The sequence below is a fragment of the Leptopilina boulardi genome, unplaced genomic scaffold (genome assembly GCF_019393585.1).
Source record: "Leptopilina boulardi isolate dan_hultmark-lab unplaced genomic scaffold, ZJU_Lbou_2.1 LbouV2_32, whole genome shotgun sequence".
Lineage (NCBI taxonomy): Eukaryota > Metazoa > Arthropoda > Insecta > Hymenoptera > Figitidae > Leptopilina > Leptopilina boulardi.
The window spans coordinates 120,151-140,354 of NW_026137885.1; the positions used below are offsets into that span (position 1 = coordinate 120,151).

General features: G+C 27.0%; 5 protein-coding genes across 6 annotated transcripts; 4 read left to right on the forward strand and 1 right to left on the reverse strand.

Annotated features, from left to right (window-relative positions):
• Positions 1 to 363: 363 nt before the first annotated feature.
• Positions 364 to 4,368, reverse strand: LOC127284167 (UDP-galactose transporter senju). Its single transcript, XM_051309481.1, has 6 exons — positions 3,929 to 4,368; positions 3,439 to 3,553; positions 3,308 to 3,354; positions 3,087 to 3,226; positions 2,604 to 2,759; positions 364 to 1,943 (listed from the first exon to the last, which is right to left on the reverse strand). The coding sequence occupies exons 1-6, from the start codon at positions 4,014 to 4,016 to the stop codon at positions 1,458 to 1,460; spliced, it is 1,032 nt and encodes a 343-aa protein (XP_051165438.1). The 5' UTR covers positions 4,017 to 4,368; the 3' UTR covers positions 364 to 1,457.
• Positions 4,369 to 4,474: 106 nt separating this feature from the next.
• On the forward strand, positions 4,475 to 6,629 carry LOC127284166 (protein Rae1). Its single transcript, XM_051309480.1, has 7 exons — positions 4,475 to 4,620; positions 4,752 to 5,047; positions 5,147 to 5,320; positions 5,404 to 5,475; positions 5,535 to 5,819; positions 5,916 to 6,110; positions 6,176 to 6,629. Exons 2-7 carry the CDS (start codon positions 4,790 to 4,792, stop codon positions 6,260 to 6,262), a joined length of 1,071 nt encoding a protein of 356 aa, XP_051165437.1. The 5' UTR covers positions 4,475 to 4,620; positions 4,752 to 4,789; the 3' UTR covers positions 6,263 to 6,629.
• Positions 6,630 to 6,877: 248 nt separating this feature from the next.
• LOC127284260 (prothrombin-like) lies at positions 6,878 to 7,462 on the forward strand. The gene is made up of 3 exons (XM_051309623.1): positions 6,878 to 6,929; positions 6,996 to 7,129; positions 7,220 to 7,462. Exons 1-3 carry the CDS (start codon positions 6,878 to 6,880, stop codon positions 7,460 to 7,462), a joined length of 429 nt encoding a protein of 142 aa, XP_051165580.1.
• Positions 7,463 to 8,250: 788 nt separating this feature from the next.
• Positions 8,251 to 13,102, forward strand: LOC127284205 (uncharacterized). Its single transcript, XM_051309530.1, has 19 exons — positions 8,251 to 8,401; positions 8,465 to 8,622; positions 8,676 to 8,806; positions 8,869 to 9,023; positions 9,069 to 9,211; positions 9,294 to 9,471; positions 9,556 to 9,636; positions 9,763 to 9,969; positions 10,050 to 10,280; positions 10,348 to 10,578; positions 10,656 to 10,815; positions 10,908 to 11,048; positions 11,217 to 11,362; positions 11,430 to 11,627; positions 11,838 to 12,044; positions 12,155 to 12,411; positions 12,493 to 12,607; positions 12,678 to 12,837; positions 12,901 to 13,102. The coding sequence occupies exons 1-19, from the start codon at positions 8,275 to 8,277 to the stop codon at positions 13,034 to 13,036; spliced, it is 3,162 nt and encodes a 1,053-aa protein (XP_051165487.1). The 5' UTR covers positions 8,251 to 8,274; the 3' UTR covers positions 13,037 to 13,102.
• A 1,297-nt stretch (positions 13,103 to 14,399) lies between these two features.
• LOC127284158 (zinc finger protein 177-like) lies at positions 14,400 to 19,818 on the forward strand. 2 transcript variants are annotated; one of them, XM_051309468.1, is made up of 6 exons: positions 14,400 to 14,901; positions 14,967 to 15,108; positions 15,189 to 15,344; positions 16,027 to 16,287; positions 17,557 to 17,726; positions 18,906 to 19,818. In XM_051309468.1, exons 1-6 carry the CDS (start codon positions 14,677 to 14,679, stop codon positions 19,116 to 19,118), a joined length of 1,167 nt encoding a protein of 388 aa, XP_051165425.1. In that variant the 5' UTR covers positions 14,400 to 14,676; the 3' UTR covers positions 19,119 to 19,818. The 2 variants fall into 2 exon arrangements, with proteins under 2 accessions (XP_051165425.1, XP_051165426.1); XM_051309469.1 differs by having other exon boundaries at positions 14,754 to 14,901; positions 14,972 to 15,108.
• Positions 19,819 to 20,204: the final 386 nt, after the last annotated feature.

Genomic DNA, 20,204 nt, shown 5'->3' on the forward strand with positions numbered 1-20,204 from the left:
TCCGAAAACCATTACCTTTCATGCAAGAGGAAAAAAAAAATTTGTTTTTTCAAGAATAAAAATATAGGGATAGGTCATTAACCTCCATCGTGCCGTGAAAAATGCAAATAAAGTTCAAGTCCTTTAAAGAAATATATATATATATATATGTATATAAGGAAATACTAGACTTGTGACTAACGGTGACCCACTTGTTTATACTATCTTTAAGCATTAATCACATTATTCACTGGGTTGTCAACGTATCGTAAGCTCTAATCAAAGAGCTTTAATTTTTTTCAATCGATATTTAATTTAAAAATGATATAGAATAAAATCAATGAAAAACAAATTAATTTGCATAGGACAATAATAAATTACAAATACTATAAATTGTTCTATATTTCTTTTCTATGAATTAAATTCATAAAAACTGATTTGTACAAAAAAAAAGAACATTTGCATTAAAATATTTCTAAATGTGAAATTTATACAATTTCAGTCGACTTATTTCAATAATGTAAGATAAAAAGATCAACATAAAAAAATCAACATTTACATACTATAATTATGTATTCTAAAATCCAAGAATACACTATAACAATATTCGAATATTGCCTTTTTTTTACGATTATAGTATCAAACATTAAACAATAATTGCATAACATATTTTTCAATAATTTGCATTTTTAGAAACATTATAATTTGGCACAAGGTTCTTGCATTATTTAAATATCCTTGTGACAAATTTGACATTTGATTGTATCAAAAAAGAGAAGAGAGAGAGAGAGAAGATTTTCTAAATCTTCGGAAGAGAAACAAGTTCAACATTTTCACTTCAACTAATATCTATCAGTCATGGTAGAATTATCACAAAATTAAACATAAGCTTGTCACACTAAAACTATTGACAAGTATATTAAAATCTATCTGAATCATTGTTACACTTCTGATAAATTCTAGATATCAAGATTCAATTAATTTCAAGCTATTTTTTTTTATTAAGGAACTGAAAAATTGTAAAATATTTTACAATTAATTAACTATTTATGGATCTTAAAATCATTTGAGTAATAAATAAGAAAACTTAAAATATTAGCGCTCATGAAGGTCTTTTTTCTACGAATGTCATTTTACATTTCTATTTACACGTTGTAAGAATTAAAAAGTTTTCAGATATTCTCGAAGCTTAAATTTGTATCACAATAAACATATTTCATTGTTTCACTAATTTCTTCGTTGTCAATTATTTCAATTTTAACTGTTTAAAAAATATCTTCAAGGCATTCCATTATAATTCTTAAAAAAAAAAATTTTCCTTAAAATAAAAATAATATGTATATTTTCAATATTTCTACAATTTTTTTTTTTTAGCAATTATTCGATAAAATTATAGAATTTTCAAAAATTCGAATTAAAGTAATTTCCAGCATTTCTAACATTTTGCTTTGTTGGATATTTTTTAAATATTGATTTTATTACACGACATTATCTTTCAAATTACATTGTTCCTCATTCAAGTTCTCATGTAATCTTGTTTTCACATTTTGAATGGGATTTTGTGAATATAAAATAATCGCATAACTCACTATGGCAATGGCAAGAATTGTATTTAAATAAATTGGAATATTAAAAAGTAACCAACAAAGAATTGCTGTAAAAACTAATTCTAAGGCACTGGCAAAACTTTTTACAATTGAATTTAAATTTTTAAGAAAGAAACTCGTTACAATGCCAATACCGGCATTATTAAACATTATTAATATAACCTTTGGCTCAAAAAAGATACTGCTACCGGCATTATCAAAAACGTGTTTAAAATCACCTTGAAGAACAAGGAATGCAACGTTACAAAGAATACTATCGAAATACATAAACATATTTTGCAAGAACATATCGACATTTGCTCCTTCGCCTTTTAGCAGATATTCGTTGTAAACACCAGCTAAGCACGAGCAGATTGTCTGAAAGAGAAAATTAATGATAAATCACTTTGTCAAGTAATTTTGAAATTTTTTTTGCTAAATTATCTAATCTTTGACCTAAACATTAAAATATTTATTAAAAACAAATTTTTAAACAACTTTAAGAAAAATTTTAACTAAAATCTAATAAATAAAATTATTAAAATAAAAAAATGATTCCCTTTTTGAAAAATATTTCTTAAAAAAATAATACTAACATTCGTTAATCAATAAAAAAAACTGTAATATAATCTTTATCAGCTGTCATAACCATTAAATCGTAATATGAGTTTAATAATTGATTAATATCTAATATTTCACAGTTGACAATTTTATAGGCAAACAAATTTCCTTTTCAAAACTTTTTGTAACATTTTCCTAGAAATTAAATTTAAATTCTTGCTATGAAAATTTTGATATTAATTAATTTATAGTTTCTCAAACCTTTGTAATATTTGACGATTTAAAAGAAATATCGCTAATTTTTTTTTTCCTATTTCTCTCTAAATATATCAGATTATTATAGTCTGATTTTTTTTAAAGTAAATTCTTAATTATCTAGGAAAATATTTATTTAATTTAAAGAAATCAATATTTTTCTCTTACGGCATAATAAATTTACTATTTTGAAACATAAATAAAATATTGGAAAACACATACCTGAACAAATATTAGTATCACATCAATATTTAGCGTGAAACTTGTTTCTAATGCGCTTTTATTGAAATTTAGATTTAAATGTTTTACCATGCATCCAATAGTTAGGATAATCAATGAAACCCATTGTTTAACGGACAATTTCTTTTTGAATACAACCTGAAAGAATTAATAAATTTAATAATTATGTTATTAAACTTAAAAATATTTTTTTTTTTTTATAAAAAATAGTTTTAAAAATTCTTTCATTTAAAATAGAATTTTTAGAGACTTTATTAAAAAATACGAAATATATTATACGACATATAAGTCTCTTATCTATTTTTTATACAGGAAGTAAATAATTCACCGGAAAGATCTTAGTTCTAATGATAACGGAATAATATAAAGTATGATTAAAGAAATTTTTTAAAACAAAAATATTAAATAACATTTGTAATAATATAATTTCAAGAAGAAAAGTTAATAAAATATTAATTAAATTACCTGAAATATAAGTCCAGTTATAACAACTCGAAATTGTAGAAGAAGAAAATAAGTAGTAGGATCGAATTTTGCTAAATTTAAGAATGTTAAATTATTGTATAAGCAGTATAAAGACGACGGTACCATGTAAAGTACTAACACTGCAAAAAAAGAAAAGAAAAATTAATAAATATTTTGATAACTTCTGAAAAAATATTTTTTCATAACATTATTTTATTTACCTTTACGATTTTTACTTATTTCGCTTAAAAGTGAAGACAATTGGTTACTGTAAATTAAAAATAAATTATTATAAAATTTAATTTTTAATGAAAATTTGAAAATTAATTTACATAATTAATGACCAACTTACTCTTTTAGATATAAGAGAGTTGATATAATTAATTTCAATACTTCAGTCATTAATACTACTAATACAGTATTGTAATTATATTCCTTATCGTGTTGTGACCAAGTTACCAAAATTCCTAAAACAAAAATTTCAATTAAATTTTTCTATAATAAAAAATTAAAAAATATTTTTTTAAATGATAAATGCGTCATTATTCTACTTTAATCTATTAAATTCGCTCTACTTATCATATAGATAATGAAAGAAACAATCTTATTTCATCATTATACAATATACTATTTAAATTGTAATAATTTTTAAACACTCAGATAAAACCTATTAATATTTATAATACTCAGTCATAAATGTTTAAAAATAAAGATAATAATAATTTTCTGTTATGTATAAAATATAAATAAATACAAAAGAAAATAAACGTCAATAGGTTAAAAAAATGTTTTCAAAATGCATTTTTATATAATTACCATAATTAATTATTTTTAATATTTACCTTGATTTACAAAGAGAGCCATATATAATATAAATATTATTATACTCCATTTTCCGGGAAAAATTTCCCTCCAATTTATTGATGTCATTGTTATTTTCACTTTAATTTCACATTATTTATTATGTCATTGTAAATATTACTAATACGCGATTTTTAGAAAAAAAATACAACTGATAAATTTGAATATATACATAAATATGTTTCATAAAAAAAACAATGAATAATTGATTAAATCACAATTGTAAACTAGACCACAATTATGACAAAAATTTCATAAATGTAAACAATCACATAATTCAAAATATTCCATTAGACAAAATAATTGTTTGGCAAAGTGAAAAAATTCTTTTTTTTTTTTTTTAATTAAACGTGGCATTTGTGATTGACAATCTTCTATACTTAATACAACTGTAAATTATCAATTGGTCGAAAACTCGGAATCTGTCACTGTATTGTTTCAGAGCTGGGAAACAATTATCAGAGTTGTGTAGGTAAAATACAGAACCCTTTTTCCCGTTACGTATGATTACCGTATTTTAACGTGTATTAACTATTATTAATAGTTTCCCAACTCTGAATCTGTTGTCATTTGTTTCATTTCCCTCGTAAATGAAAAATATATTTTTAAAATTATAATTGTACAAATAAAAACGCAATTAATTGGTACATTATAAAAATAGTTTCATTATTAGGTATGTAACTTTTAATTAACCATTATTAATGGTAGTAATTAATTTAATTTACATTAACCTAGAAATTACTGGAATTATAACCTAAAAAAAAAATAATTGTTTTCTTAAAAATATTTGTTTTCAATTTACAGATTGTATTAAGATAATTTAAGATAAAACAAAAAAGAAAATGTTTACACAAAGTACAACATTGGGGAATACGACAACGTCGTCTTCAAATCCAATGAAAGATTTTGAAGTTGTATCACCACCAGATGATTCTATATCGAGTTTGGCCTTCAGTCCAGCGACATTGCCGCAAAATTTTCTTGTCGCTGGCTCATGGGATTGTAATGTTCGTTGTTGGGAGGTTGAACAAACGGGAAAAACAATTCCAAAATCAATGCAAACAATGGGAGGACCTGTTCTTGATGTTTGTTGGAGTGATGTAAGTTTTAATTTACAGCGTTTAATTAAAACATCTTTACAGTAAAAGAAAATTTGATAATAAAATGATCAATTTGTTTATTATAACAAATTTTATTAGGACGGGACAAAAGTATTTATGGCAGCTTGTGACAAAATGGTAAAATGTTGGGATTTAGGTTCAAATCAAAGTATTCAAGTTGCTGCTCACGATGCACCGGTTATGACATGTCACTGGATTAAAGGGACAAATTATTCTTGTTTAATGACTGGTTCATGGGATAAAACTTTAAAGGTTATTTTTTTGAGATATTTTGAAAATATTAATAAAAAAATTGAAATTTAACAAAAATTTGAAATTAATAATTCATTTCGTAGTTTTGGGATACTCGCAGTCCAAATCCAATGTTAACAATCAATTTACCCGAAAGATGTTATTGTGCTGATGCGGTATGTAATAAAGAATTTAAAATCTATAGACATAGATTTAATAAATAATTTTTTTCTAGGATTATCCAATGGCAGTTGTGGGAACTGCTGGTAGGGGTTTAATAATTTATCAATTGGAAGGAACACCACATGAATATAAAAGAGTTGAATCGCCCTTGAAATATCAACATCGTTGTCTCGCTATTTTTCGCGATAAGAAAAAAGAGCCAACTGGTTTTGCTTTGGGTAGTGTCGAAGGAAGAGTTGCTATTCAATATGTAAATCCTACAAATCCAAAAGAAAATTTCACATTTAAATGTCATCGATCAAATGGAGCGCCAAATGGATATCAAGATATTTATGCGGTACGTTCTAAAAATATTTTTCTTCTCTTTTTTTTTATAAAAACGTATCAACAATTTTCAAATTAAATAATTTGTAAAAAATGAAATTTCTTACAGGTGAATGACATTGCATTTCATCCCGTTCATGGAACATTGGCAACAGTTGGTAGTGATGGAACATTTAGTTTTTGGGACAAGGATGCACGTACAAAATTGAAACCATCAGAGCCAATGGAACAGCCAATAACACGTTGTTGCTTTAATCACAATGGTCAAATATTTGCTTACGCTGTTTCCTATGATTGGTCAAAGGTAAATAAGCAAAAAAAATTTATAATTTTTACAAATTTCATTCTATAAAAAATTTTCTATTACAGGGACACGAATTTTATAATCCAGCAAAGAAAAATCACATTTTCCTACGATCATCGTACGACGAAATGAAACCAAGAACAACATCATAAAATTACTGAATTTTAAAAAAACAATCTCAAAGTTGTATAGACATTTTTTTTTTAATACCGCAATTTTTTCTTGATATTTTTATACAAAAAAAAAAAAAAAAAAAAATTATTCAATTTCGACTGAGAAATAAATAATTTACATTTTTCTAATTAAATTGCAGTTAGCGTAGAGATATTTTTTTACCAATAAAGATTCTAGCTACATTGTAAAATGTGAATATAGTTTTGTGTATTTCATAAAAATTTGTTAAAAAAATATTGTTACCTTCATTTTTGATTTCAAATTTGTAATTTTAATTTTAATATGTAAAAAGTGAAAATTAGTATAAAAATAAAAATAAAACTGACGACATCTATTGAATTGAAATTTGTTTTAATTTATTATTCTACTTTTTTCCTCTATTATTATAAATAAATATTACTGTTATTAAATATAAAAAAAATTTGATTTAAAATAATATTTTGAATATTGATCATCAATTGAATATAAATTTTAAATCTGAAGTCAGTAATTTCACACGTTTTTTTTTTTTGTTAATTAATCAAAATAGCGAAAATTTAGTATTGTTCGTATATTTAAGAAATTGTGCATTTTGTTAAGTGTAAAGTTTAATAATGTTTTATTTCTTTTTTATTCTAAATATTTTTTATGTGAACAGTGAAAAAGGTAAAATTGAAATTTTGTTTATTTGCTAAATTGACTATTAACGATTTTAATTTAAAAAAATTTCAGTTAATAACACAACAAGATTTGATAGTTCAGAATGTAAACTTACACATTTTGGTACTGAATATGTAGGATTTAAGAGTACAACAGCCGGAGGTGTTAGATGCCAAGCATGGAATTCAAGATATCCGTTACATAAGGTTATTTTAGAATTTTTAATATATTTTATCTATTTTTGTATTTTTTTTTTTTTTTTGTATTTAATTTAATTTAAATTATTTCTCTAACAGATTGATTCTTCAATAAAAGATGACGATTTTCCTGAAATGTCAATGAGACAAGCGAAAAATTATTGTCGAAATCCAACGAAAAATTCTAAAGGTCCTTGGTGCTATACAATGGATTCATCACTTATAACTGACGAATGTGGCATACCACTTTGCAATTATGGAGGTTTAAAAATCAATCAATTAAAAATTAATTTACCCGCATTTCTATTTATAGAAATTAATTTCTTTCAGAATGTCGTATAACAGGTATCGGTGCAGAATATGGTGGCAGTAAATCCATTAGTTCAACAGGAAAAAAATGCCAATCCTGGACTCATCAATACAAACTTAATTCAATAATAAAGGTAAAAAAAAAAATTAATTTTTTATATAAATTAGAGTTGGTAAAAAAAAATTAATTTTTTTTTTGTCCTTTAGACTGAAAAATTTTCCTCTAATCAATTTGCCGATAATTCACGAAATAAAGCGAAAAAATATTGTCGAAATCCAGACAATAGTTTAGGTGGTCCATGGTGTTATGTTGAAGAAGACAATTTGGAATTTGTTAAAAAAGAATTCTGTGATGTTTCATTTTGTGACGATAGAGGTAAAATTAATTTATTAATTAATTTAGTTTTATTAAAATTTTTCAAAATTTTACAGATTGCCTAATTTTTGTGAGAAATTCTTCTATCTATTCGACGATAACAAAATTAAATGTCACGAGTAATGTGACATTTTGGATGAAATTATGGAATCCATTGGACGAAAGAGAGGTAAATTTTTTTTTTTTTTTTTTTTTTGGTAGACTGAAATAAAAATATTTTTTCTTTATCAAGGCGGAAGTGAAAATTTTATTTAGTCTGCTTCCAATACCAACGGATGGAAAATTAATAGCAGATATATGGAAAGCGGGAGTGGAATTGAAAATATCAAATCGAGGAAGTGGGAAAATATTTCCAAAATTGGAAGATCATGATTTTGAAGAATCGCCAAATATTTTACATGGTTCCAAATGGACTGGTTTATGGATCACTTGGGGAGGAGGATTTATTTCAGTTGGTCTAGTGGGATCAATGAAACCCTTATTTATTGATGAATATAAACAAAAAAATACAATTTCTAGTTTATATCCGGAAAATTTTTTCTATTACGGTGTGATTGGAACTAACGTTCTTTGGAGTTGTGATTTTTGTTTAGAAGGTAATTATCGAAAATAATAATAAATTCGTTTTTCTGTTTTCGAAAATAGAATTTATTTTTCAGATTGTGAAATTCATACAACGTATGGCAGTGAATTTATCAAAGTTTGGCCTTTTCAACAAACTAATGGAACCAATGATATTATTTTTAATGTGCGATCAAGTTTGAATATTGCAATAAAATTCTACGAAACACCTGCTGTTCAATTTCCATGTATCATGGTGAGTTTTTTGTTTTTTTTATTATTCTGTTTTTGCTTCAATTTAATTAATAGTTGACAATAGGAGACGGTGATACGTTATCGATAATTTATCAAGAGTCGGAAAATTCAACGAAACGTTATTTGAAAACTTCGCCTAGCCATGGATTAATTAATTATTGGATTTGGAATGAATTTACAATAAGGTAAAAAAAAAATTCCTTTAAAAATTGTAAATAGAAATTTTGAAGAAAAAATATATTTGCAGTATATTTGGACCTCATTTGAGATTATTTGCAAAGAAGAAATATGGTAACGAAGAAATACTCTATTATCATCATAATTTTTTTAGTTCCCTAAGATGGTTTAGTATCGGTAGTGATCAAAATATTGCACATTGGACTATTTTTTGTACTCCTAATGGTAATTTTAATGATAATTAAAAAATTTTATTTTTCAATAATATAGTAATTATTGATTGTAAAGAATTAGACGCCGTTGAATTACCAACATCTCCTAATTGCATATCATCTCTAATTGATTATCAATATCATGGCTCTCAATGGATTGGAGAAAATCAATCGCCCTGTATTCCTTGGACATCAAAAGAAGTATCGAATTATTCCATTAAGAAAATTATTTTTAATTATGAAAATAAAGAAACTTTATTTTAATAGAAATTATTTTTTTAAGATTCCAGACGAAGAGAAGAAGGAGGACTCTTTTATTGATGGCTCGATTATAAAAGCATTAAATAAATGTCGAAATCCTTTGAAGGATCCTCAAGGTCCTTATTGTTATACTCTCTCACAAGAATTAATTCCCTTTGTCTCGAAAAGTTATTGTCACATTCGAACATGTAGATCATTTGGTAATGTTTTTGAGAAAAAATTTTTTCTTGAATTCTCATAAATGAAATAATGTTTAATTTTTTTTTTTTTTTTTTTTTTTTTAGAATGCCGAAATGCAGGTACTGCTAATGATTATGTGGGAACTTTGTCGATAACACGATCGGGGAGAAATTGTACCAAATGGAGTGTGAAAAAAAAGAAGAAAACCAAAAAAGAAAAAAAGAAAAATTACGCTAATATTACTACTGTTACTGAGGCCAGTACAACTTCTTCGTTTTTCACATCGACAACACTTTTTGATACAACAACAGAAATATTTTCTAATGAAATTACAACTTCTTATATTCCTAAAATTAATCCAGCGTATCTTAATGATAGTCTCTATCCAGAAAATAGTGTCTATAATGCTAGTAATTATTGTCGAGACCCTTCAAAAAATATCGCTGGCACCTGGTGTTATACAACTGATCCAGAAGTGCCACAAGATTTATGTGATATACAAGATTGCGATAAACCAGGTAAATGAATTTATTTCTTCATCAAAAAAAAAAAAAAAAAAAAAAAAATTTCTCTCTATATATTAATTTTTCCCCAACAGAAGAATGTTTATTTCTAATAAATGGTCATGTGATCGATAGACGATTTTACATTTTACCAGAATATCGATCGGAGGGTTTACATTTTTCAATAAAAATTTGGGAACCCGATAAACCTGATTCAATATCATTTGTATTTATGGCAGACGATGGTTTTAAATCAAAATATATTCTTCAAATTGGTGCCAATATTAATGAAGAAGTTATTCTTTATTATCAATCAGAAAACGAAGGTAAGTCATTGCATTCAATGATTTTTTTTTTTAAACAATAAATAAAATTTCAAAATTAATTTTTTAGATTTAAAACTAATGAAGCAAAAGACATTAAATCATTTATTACATTTTGGAAAATGGAGTGAATTTAAAATACGAATTCCAAGGGGAAAAGTACAATTGTTCTATGAAGGTGGAATAAATCCTTTATTTGAATGGGAACAATCTGAATTGACAAATTCCTTTTCACCTGTTTATTACTATTATAAAAGTGAATATGGCTATGCTATTGGTGTTTCATTTGATTGTAATTCAAGTTAGTATTTTCGAAAAAAAAATTAATTCACGAATTAGTAATTAATTATTAATAATTAATTAATTTTTGATTCACAGAATGTCATATTGAAAACACAAAGACAGATCGAATGACAAGAATAATTCCTCTTTCAACATGGAGTTCTCAGGTAATATCAAAACCTGATAGAGTACAATTGATGATACGTGCCAAAGGTGTTGTTTTAATTCCTCTTATTTTATTGCCAGCGACTCCAGGGTATTTTTATTTATTCAATTGTTTTTTTTTTTTTTTTTTTTTTTTTAATTTTGATTCGAAATGTGCTATAAATTTTTTTTATCATATTAAAGATATTATACTGTATCATTGGGAGAAGGAGGTCAATGGATATATTTCTCAAAAAATGTACATCCAAATGTAAGAATTTATCATAAACAAAAAGCACCTGGATTAATATTTACAAATGATTCATGGACAAATATCACAATTAAGTGAGAAAAGAAATTTTTTTTTTCCAACAATTTTAAAATGAACGAATTTATTATTTCTATTTTTCGCAATTATATATTTTTTTATTATAGATGGAACAATAATTAATTATAATGATTTATAATTTACAATAATTATTATTTTAATTAATTATTATCTTCTATTATTAGGTGGAGCAATAAAATAATATCGATATTTCGCAACGAAACACAAATTTTTCACTATCAACATACAAATATTCTTCTTTTCTATTTTTTTACTGTCATTGTTGATGCTGGAAGTTGGGCTACTTGGACGGCTAATTGTTTACCTTCAGGTAATAACTGACAATTTGTCTCGATTTTTTTTTTTTTTTTTTTTTCTTTACTTTTTTTATTTGATAGATATTGATGGAGACCCACGAGATGGAGGATGGTCAGAATGGGGTGAATGGACATGTAGTGTCAGTTGTAATGGTGGAATTGGAACCCGAAAACGTTTCTGTAATAATCCAGAACCAAATGTAAAAGGTGAACCATGTTTGGGTCCCAGTACTATGACTGGTCGTTGTAATACAATTATTTGCGGAGATCTTCTGGAAGGTAATCGACAAATTTATCGCTAAACTATAAATGCTTCTAATTTAATTCTAATTCTTTGTTATATCCGAAATATTCAATAAAAACTTCTTTCAATTTCATATAAGAAAAAATAAATACAAATTTTTACTGTTGCAAACATAATCTATAATTTCTTTGGATTTTTAATTTTAAATTGAGAAATTTATTAATGTTTATGATTTTTTTTTACAGACACGGTAAAATTAATAAAACGAAGAAGTAGAATGAATCACACTTCTTTAATTATAAAAGAAGGTCTTTCAGTGACAATATCAATGGACAAAGATATCATCGATCGTATTGTTTCTGAATCACCTAAATCCGTTATGAAATGGTCATTAAATGGAATGCATCTCGAGAATGATAAAAATCGAATTAGAATAGAAAAACATGAAATTGGTAAGATTATATAATAATTATTATTTATAGAATTTAATTTTCTGATAATTAAGAAAATTCAATTTTAGTGTATACATTAATTTAAATTAAATTTCTAATTAAATTTTTAGTAATTAACCAAGTTATACCCATTGATTCTGGTATTTATACACTAACATTGCGACGAGTTGATGAAACATATTTAATTATTAAAATGATAAGTTTAGCTGTTTATCCAATTAATAGCATTATAACTATTCGCGAAACACTTCCAATGTCAATTACATGTAATTGCGCTACTTTGGGTTATTTTTATTCTAATTTAAAAGTCATTTGGAAATTGGATAAAAGTGTTTGGAAAAATTATGGCACGACTCTTCCATTGACGGTAAAAAAAATTGGAAATTAAAAATTAAAAAAATATTTTTTTCAATTTGTAGACAAATTATAATAAAATAATTATAAGTAGATAAATGTTGATTTTGTGAAAGCAGTCAATAAATCTCACAATGGTCTATGGGAATGTATTGTTAAACAAGAAGATTTAAATTTTCAATGGATTACTAATATTCTACGTGTTGAAGGTATTTTTATTTTATTTATTTTTTTTTTTTTGAATGAAATCATAATAAAAAATAATATAAAAATTTCAAGTTTTAGGAGCACCTAATTGGCGAACACATTTAATGGAAGATAAATTAACAAAACCAATTTTTGGATGGATGCCAAATGAAACATTTGTTGCCATATCGGCGATTTTAATATTTTTAGGTTTTATAATATTTATCGTGGCAGGTGCTGCATGGTTTATAAGGTATTTTATTTAATTTATTTTTTGTTTTCAATTTTTTATATAAATAAATTTAATTGTATATAGATTTCAAGATAGTTTAAGAGTAAAAGCAGTTCGAAAAGACGAAGAAAACAATGAAGAAGAAGAAGAAGAAGCTGTGTCCTTAATCACAGAAGAAGATAGAAAAAATTCATCAGAGAAAAGTGAAATTGATGATTAAAAATAATTAGAAAATTCGAGTATCATTAAAAAATGATTAATTTTTATTATTTCTAAAAAAAAAAAATTTTTTTGATTCAAATAATCGGAGCGCACGAATTTTTCATATATAGAAATAATTAAAATTTTCTTAAAAAAGAATTATTTTCGAAATCCTATTTTTGTATTTGAATCAAAATAAAATTTAATTGTCTCAAAGAAGAATTATTTTAGAAATATTTCTGTTATGGAACTAAAATAAAATTTAATTATCTCAAAGAAGAATTATTTTAGAAATATTTCTGTTATGGAACCAAAATAAAATTTAATTGTCTCAAAGAAAAATTATTTTGGAAATATTTTTGTTATGGAACCAAAATAAAATTTAATTGACTCAATGAAATATTATTTGGTAAATATTTATCTATTTAAAACAAAATTTTAATTTAATAAAAAAATAATTTTACAATATTTAGTTAATTATAGTCTGATTATTTGAATCAAAAAAATTTTTTTCTATAAAAATTGTCACACAAAATGTTTTACTAGTTTTTATTTTTTAAAAATTTTCACTATTCAAACTGGAAACTAATATTGTTTTTGTACAGTGGTTTTGTAAAAAGAAGGAAGCCAATAAACGGTGAATATATATATATATACGTATATGCCAAGACTAAAAAAGAAAAATAGTATACTTTTGAATATGTAATCGTCAAACCGCATATATGCATGAGGATGAAATACATATATCAAGGACACATATGCATGTTAATGCAAAACCTCTCGCCAGCAGATGCGAATGAAAATTGCATCGGAAGACATAAGGGGAGATCGAGTATATATATATATATATTCATACTCGATAGATGTAAATCCCAACAACAAGTTAAGGTCGAAATAGTGGCATTATGATATCGGATGCTGCCGCAGTAGAACAGCGGATGCAATAAATAAATAAAAACATCAGATTATTTCTCGCAGTCATAAACTCGCTTTATCCAACAATAATTTTTTTTCTATTTCCCCGATGTTTTCTAAAATATTAAAAAAAAATTTTTTCAATTCAAAATATTGATAATTAATCAGTATGTTGATTCTACAAAAATAGAAAACAGATCCGTTTTAATTCGTTAAATTTAGTGACATATGAAGAAGTCGAACATATAGAGCGAAGAAGAAGAATAAGAAGAGGAGAATTTGTGATGCGGGCATCGAAAAGAGGAATGAAAGCTGGAACGACAGGTGCCGAGTCGCCCACGTGGGTTCTTCGCGGCGGCGAACCAAGAAGGACGAAAGCCAACTTCCTTGCGAGATGCGTGGCTGACTTGCCTCCTATATATAATTCTATATAGATATACCTTTCGTATATCAACTTGGAAGCAAATATAGTGGGGCGCGGGTAGGATGGTCCAGAGGATGAGTGGCTGAGAGAGAAAGGGTGGGGTCCCGGCTACCCATTCGGTAGCAAATGCTGGTAACCCGTCGCAAGGTCAAGATCAGTCGGTTAATCCCATCCAGTCAGCCGAGGGCCTTTGAGGGCCTTGCACCTTTTTTACAGTCTTTAAAAAAAATTTACAAAAAAAGTGCTAAAATTATTAAGTGAACTTCTGAACGTGAGGCAAAAATGTTTTAATTTCAAAAAATTGAAAAATTTTCATTGTTATGGAAACTTGCGTTTTGATACCTAAAGAATTTTCCCTTGTTCTTGCGAGCGATCAAAAATCCTGTAAGAATCATATTAAAAATGAAACAAATCAAATAGTGACAGACGTGCGAATATCAGTTTGGTCTAACGTCTTTATACCAGCGGGTACACTTATTTATCCATTTCAAGGCTCAATCAGGTTCGACAAGATTGACTTGTATTCCCTTCTCGATGACAATGATGTGAGTATTTTCTTTTTTCTCTTAACATTAACAAATTAAATTATAAAAATTTAATTTTCATTTAGATTAGACGAGAGTATGGTTGCTATGATGAGGTATCATTCACAAATTATAATCTCAATAAAAGACAATGCAATTGGATAAGATTTTTGAGAATTGTACAAACCTACAACGATCAAGTGAATTTAATAGGAACAAAAGTTAAAGGTATTTAATTTTGTAATTTATAAAGAAATAATTTTTTTATTCCCCTAATGAAGAAAACTAAAAATATCTTATTTTTTAAGGTGAACCAATATTTGAAGTAATAAAAGATGTACAACCAGATGCTGAATTAGTCGCCTGGTTTCTTCCAGCGAGTGAACAAGATTTCCTCTTTATCTCGCATAATGTATGCTCAAGAAGTGCAATATACAGATGTACAATTGACTCAATTTTAGATGGTACGTTAAAAACAAAAAATTCCAGAGGAAATTGAAATCATTTTTTTTTACGATTTGATTATCTGTTGCTATTTACATTTTTTGGTAAAGCTACAAATTTTATTCCAGTAGATTTTGGCCGATCCAGATTTGGCGAGGACATTATTCGTTGATTTTTTTGGAAAGGGATTCAAAAGGGACACTTCGTCTTCTCTCGGATTTCCATTTGGCGGTGTCTCTTCTTCTTCTTTTTCCCTTGTCTTTTCAATTTCTTTTCCTTTTTTTTTTCTTTCTTTCTTCACCCTTTTTTTTTTTTGCCTCTTTTTATACTGAAAGTTCATATAAGAAATACCATGCCAGCTTAAGGACCCGTCCTAGCTGCCACCGCCCATTGTACTGTCTTTTATTCCTTGTGAGGGCTGCACACATTTGAATCACATGCGCGGCCACCTTTATATCTGACCGACAAAAATTCCGCCTCGTATTTGCATTTCAGATTTGTTCAAGGCGGTCTTATTATTTTCTTTCCGATCGCACGCGATTACTTTGCTCTCAATGTTACAGTAGTACGGGCGTATACATGTTTCTTAGGCACGCCTTTCTGAGATGTAAGCTGAAAACAAAAAAAAAAAATCTGTATTTACCTTCTAAAAGCACCGACAATTAGTGGTAAAAAAAAGAAAATTTATTCCTTATTTTTCAGAGTCGCCCTTGGATCTATCGATGGCATTGCTGTCACAACATTCCTCATCGTCGATTCGAAATTCATTTTACGAGGTCGACGAGTATGAATCCACATCGGAAGAATCGTCATCGTCAACACTTTCGTTGGTTGGCGATAATCTCGACTGCAGCATTCTGACTACCATTAAACGTGGAGAGAGGGTTTTACTTCCTTGTGAGGTCTGCGGAAAGTCCTTCGATCGGCCGTCGCTTCTAAAAAGGCACATGAGAACTCATACAGGTAGAATTCAATTCAACTTCTGCTTTTCTATTAACTAGAATTATAAAAGAAAAAAAACATTAGTAAAATTAAAATTCCCAAAACAGAAATTTACAAAAAATTTCACGTTAAACATTTTTTTGTTGAAGACAATTTTGATTGAACCAGAATTTCTCACCTCTGACAGAATTTTTATTCAACAGAATGAAGCAGAATTTGCATTGTACAGAAAATCAAAAATTTCTAATATCAAATTTTTCATTGTACAGAACTTTGTTTGGACCCAAAGAACAGAAATTTTCATCAAACAAAAATTGCTACTTAACAGAATTTTTTGACGAAATATCAAAATTTTCATTGGACAGAATTTGCCTTTGTTGAAACTGGATAGGTTATTTGGAAGTAAAACACGTATAAGATGAAAGATAAGAAATTGTAACAGATAAATTAAGACTTTATTGAACAATTATAATGTTAATTTGACAAACGTAGAATTAACTTTAATGTAGATTCTTTACTGAATTCTTTAAGTGAGCCGTACAAAGTTTAATGCTATCCGTAGTACTATAATAGCACGACTGACAAAATTCTTCAACCCGGAATATTGCACTCAGGTACCTCAAGTACCTGGTTTTCCCTTTCCATCTGAATTTCACTTAAAACCTTAAATATTTATAAATATCATTGTATCTCCAACAGCCTTAATTCTGTCCAATGAAAGATCTGCTATTGAAAATTTTCATTCGATGAAAAATTCTGTCCAATGAAAAATCCGCTATTTAAAAATTTCGTTATATAAAAATTCCATTAAATCAAAATTTTGTTCAGTTAAACTCGCCCATTGGAAACTGCTTATTCTGCGTCCAATGAAAATTTTGATATTCTGAAAAATAAAAATTCGATCAAGTAAGAAATAATTGTTAAGCATCATTTCTGTTGAATGAAAATTTCTCTATGTTCCAAAAATTTTATCCAACAGTTTTTATTTAATTTAACTGAAATTCTGTCAATTCGAGACTTTTTAATAATTAGAAAAAATATTCTAAAAATATTGTTTTTTGTTTCACATTGAAAGAATGAAACTTGAATGGTTGAAAATTGCAATTTGGATGAACGTTCGTGTGAGATAAATATGCATGCTTGAAGCATCAGAGAGCTACTTTTTTTTTTTTTTTTTGTTTGTTTTTGTTTTTTCCCCCCCTTCCCTTTTACGCACGCATATATAAATTGGTTCACAAATTACGCGCAAAATGGAGAACTGACAGTAATTCAAGTGGAATTAAATTGAAGGGGAGAAACCACATGTCTGTATGGTTTGCAACAAGGGTTTCTCAACTTCGAGCTCGTTAAATACGCATAAGCGTATACACAGCGGAGAAAAACCCCATCAATGTCTGGTCTGCGGTAAGAAGTTCACAGCATCCTCGAATCTTTACTACCATCGCATGACACATATAAAGGTGAGATCATATATACTTTTATTACTATATTATTTTGTGACGCGCGCGCTCTGAAGAAAGATAGAACTTAAACATAACCTATAATTCTCGAACTTCTTATTTCTTCAGAACGCGTTTTTTGTTTTTTTCAATGCTCGTTTTAAAGTGAATGATATCATCGAGAAAAATTTTTATCAAAAGAAGAAAATAAGGCAGGTTGGCCAATTAAGCATTAAAACTCGAAGAGAAACTGAAACAGTATGTGTCTGATAGTGCGTGTAGCAAAGCAATAATAACGTCCTTTGGTGAAGCTCGCAAAGTTTATTGCGTCTACTTTTATATACGCGCAATTTGGTCTCTTTTCTCGTGTTTCTGCGTAAGCCTGGTAGAACTTTTCAAGTAGAAATCATAAGTGGTAACGAAGTGATGGCTTTTATATATATATATAATATAGGAGGGGCTTATGTATCTAGAAGGAGTTTTTATTTATTGGAACGGAAACCGTATGAGTTTCTCTAATCCCTCGAAGTAATGATATCTCTGGAGTCATATAGGTTGGTCTGCCATCAGCTACTGTAATTGGCCCATTACTTGCTACCGCTTGGAATGCAATCCAATTAGAGAGACAGAGAACGTATGTACCCCGGGGCAATTCTTCGCTACTGCCGCCGTGTCTTCTTCCATACCACTTTTCTGATTTCACATATATATATATATATATATATATAATCTATCTTACCGGCCTTTCAAATTTAGCCCAAAAAATTACCCTCTGTTTGTAAATATATTTTTTTAAAAATCAAGATCAATTATCTCATTTATGGAAAAATATTTACAAAAATAGCAAGTAAGATGTTTTTAATCCAATCCTGTTTTTGAATTCTTATCATTGGATTTATCTTCAATTATGTTAACGTGCGTGTATATGCAATATATACGTATATAAAACATATACGACCTACACCCTAATGAGAGGTGTGCATACCGGTTTTACTTTTCACGAATATTTAATCGCTCTCTCACTTTTGCTCGATACAGTAAGCTGAAAAAAAAAATCGCACACATATGAAACGCGTAATTTATGTAGATTGTTCCAATATATATATATATATATATATATATATATATATATATATATATATATATATATATATATAAATAATAATTTTTGATGGAATATAAATTATCAATTTGTTACAGGAGAAACCGCACAAATGCTCCCAGTGTTCAAAATCGTTTCCAACCCCCGGGGATCTCAAGAGCCACATGTACGTTCACAACGGACTATGGCCATTTAGGTGCCATATTTGTAGTCGTGGTTTTAGTAAACCGACTAATCTTAAAAATCACATGCTTTTACATCTTGGACGATGTGCTAATAAAAAATTTATCAAAACTTTGCCCGATTTGTAACGATTTTTTTTTTTTCGAAATTAATAACAAAATTACCTCCATGAAGTTGGCGTCGAAAAATTATTTTTCACAAGACCAAAAATATAAAATAATTTTTAAAAACTTTTTCGATCCACCTTGGAAAAGTATTTCTCACTGCATTATTTGAAAAATAAAAAAAAAAAAATTTTAATTTTTGATCCTGTAAAAAACAATTTTTAATTTCATGGAGATACAAAATTTTTGAATTCTTATTTAATAGGGATTTTCTAAAAATAGATTATTTTTGGTCAATTTATCGAAATTATTTTATTACTTGATTGAAAGGGATTTGTAGAAAAAAAATTGTAGGTTATGTTTAGTATGATAGACCAAACATAACCTAAAATTTTTTTGCACCTTAAGGAGATGTCGATACTTGTCAGCCATTTTTTTTTTTTTTTGTAAAAAGTATCGCGACTTTGACATGCCCTTAAGGTCCTTTCACTGGCGTTTAAAATGTCGAAATTTGAAGCTATATAAAAAAAAAATTATATCTATGGTTTAATGATATTAATTTGCAATATTGTTATTATGCTGTAATACTGAATAATTGTAAAATATATTTTATAGATTGAATATTTCAATTTACGGTGATGATGTGTGAACAATATTTTTGTTCGTGAGATTTTTTTTTTGTACTAGAAAAAAAGACAAAATAAATGTTATATATTGATATAAATATCTTCTTTTTCTCAACTATACACCACCTTTTTCAAATATCCTTTTTATATCGGTCTCAGTTTCTGCTCTTTAACCAATAAAACAGTTTATTGAGCGTCTATCATCATAGACCTGTATTTCTCGGATATTTATATTGATATAGTAACAGTTGCCATGGTAACAGTTTACCATAGGAACGATTACCATAATAAAAGTTCACGCAGTGACGAAAAAGTAATTTAGAAAAAATGAATAAAAATTAATTTAAAAAAAAAATTAATAAAAATTAATTAAATAACAAAAAAAATAAAAAATTTTAACTAATTCGAATTAGCAGTGACTCGCTTTTTGCTTTTGAATTAGTAAAATTTAACTAATTAATATTAAACTTTGTTTTACTATCGA

Bases quoted from the DNA above. Each gene is read 5' to 3' on its own strand.
- LOC127284158 (XM_051309468.1), top strand. From the start codon at position 14,677: ATGGAAACTTGCGTTTTGATACCTAAAGAATTTTCCCTTGTTCTTGCG. The intron at 14,902-14,966 runs GTGAGTATTTTC...ATTTTCATTTAG, and splicing joins CCCTTCTCGATGACAATGAT to ATTAGACGAGAGTATGGTTG. The intron at 17,727-18,905 runs GTGAGATCATAT...AATTTGTTACAG, and splicing joins ATCGCATGACACATATAAAG to GAGAAACCGCACAAATGCTC.
- LOC127284166 (XM_051309480.1), top strand. From the start codon at position 4,790: ATGTTTACACAAAGTACAACATTGGGGAATACGACAACGTCGTCTTCA. The intron at 5,321-5,403 runs GTTATTTTTTTG...TTCATTTCGTAG, and splicing joins CATGGGATAAAACTTTAAAG to TTTTGGGATACTCGCAGTCC. The intron at 5,476-5,534 runs GTATGTAATAAA...ATTTTTTTCTAG, and splicing joins GATGTTATTGTGCTGATGCG to GATTATCCAATGGCAGTTGT.
- LOC127284167 (XM_051309481.1), bottom strand. From the start codon at position 4,016: ATGACATCAATAAATTGGAGGGAAATTTTTCCCGGAAAATGGAGTATA. The intron at 3,355-3,438 runs GTAAGTTGGTCA...TTTAATTTACAG, and splicing joins ACTCTCTTATATCTAAAAGA to TAACCAATTGTCTTCACTTT. The intron at 1,944-2,603 runs GTATGTGTTTTC...TTTCTCTTTCAG, and splicing joins TGATACTAATATTTGTTCAG to ACAATCTGCTCGTGCTTAGC.
- LOC127284260 (XM_051309623.1), top strand. From the start codon at position 6,878: ATGTTTTATTTCTTTTTTATTCTAAATATTTTTTATGTGAACAGTGAA. The intron at 6,930-6,995 runs GTAAAATTGAAA...AAAAAATTTCAG, and splicing joins TTATGTGAACAGTGAAAAAG to TTAATAACACAACAAGATTT. The intron at 7,130-7,219 runs GTTATTTTAGAA...TTTCTCTAACAG, and splicing joins CAAGATATCCGTTACATAAG to ATTGATTCTTCAATAAAAGA.
- LOC127284205 (XM_051309530.1), top strand. From the start codon at position 8,275: ATGAAACCCTTATTTATTGATGAATATAAACAAAAAAATACAATTTCT. The intron at 10,281-10,347 runs GTAAGTCATTGC...TTAATTTTTTAG, and splicing joins TTATCAATCAGAAAACGAAG to ATTTAAAACTAATGAAGCAA. The intron at 12,045-12,154 runs GTAAGATTATAT...TTAAATTTTTAG, and splicing joins AATAGAAAAACATGAAATTG to TAATTAACCAAGTTATACCC.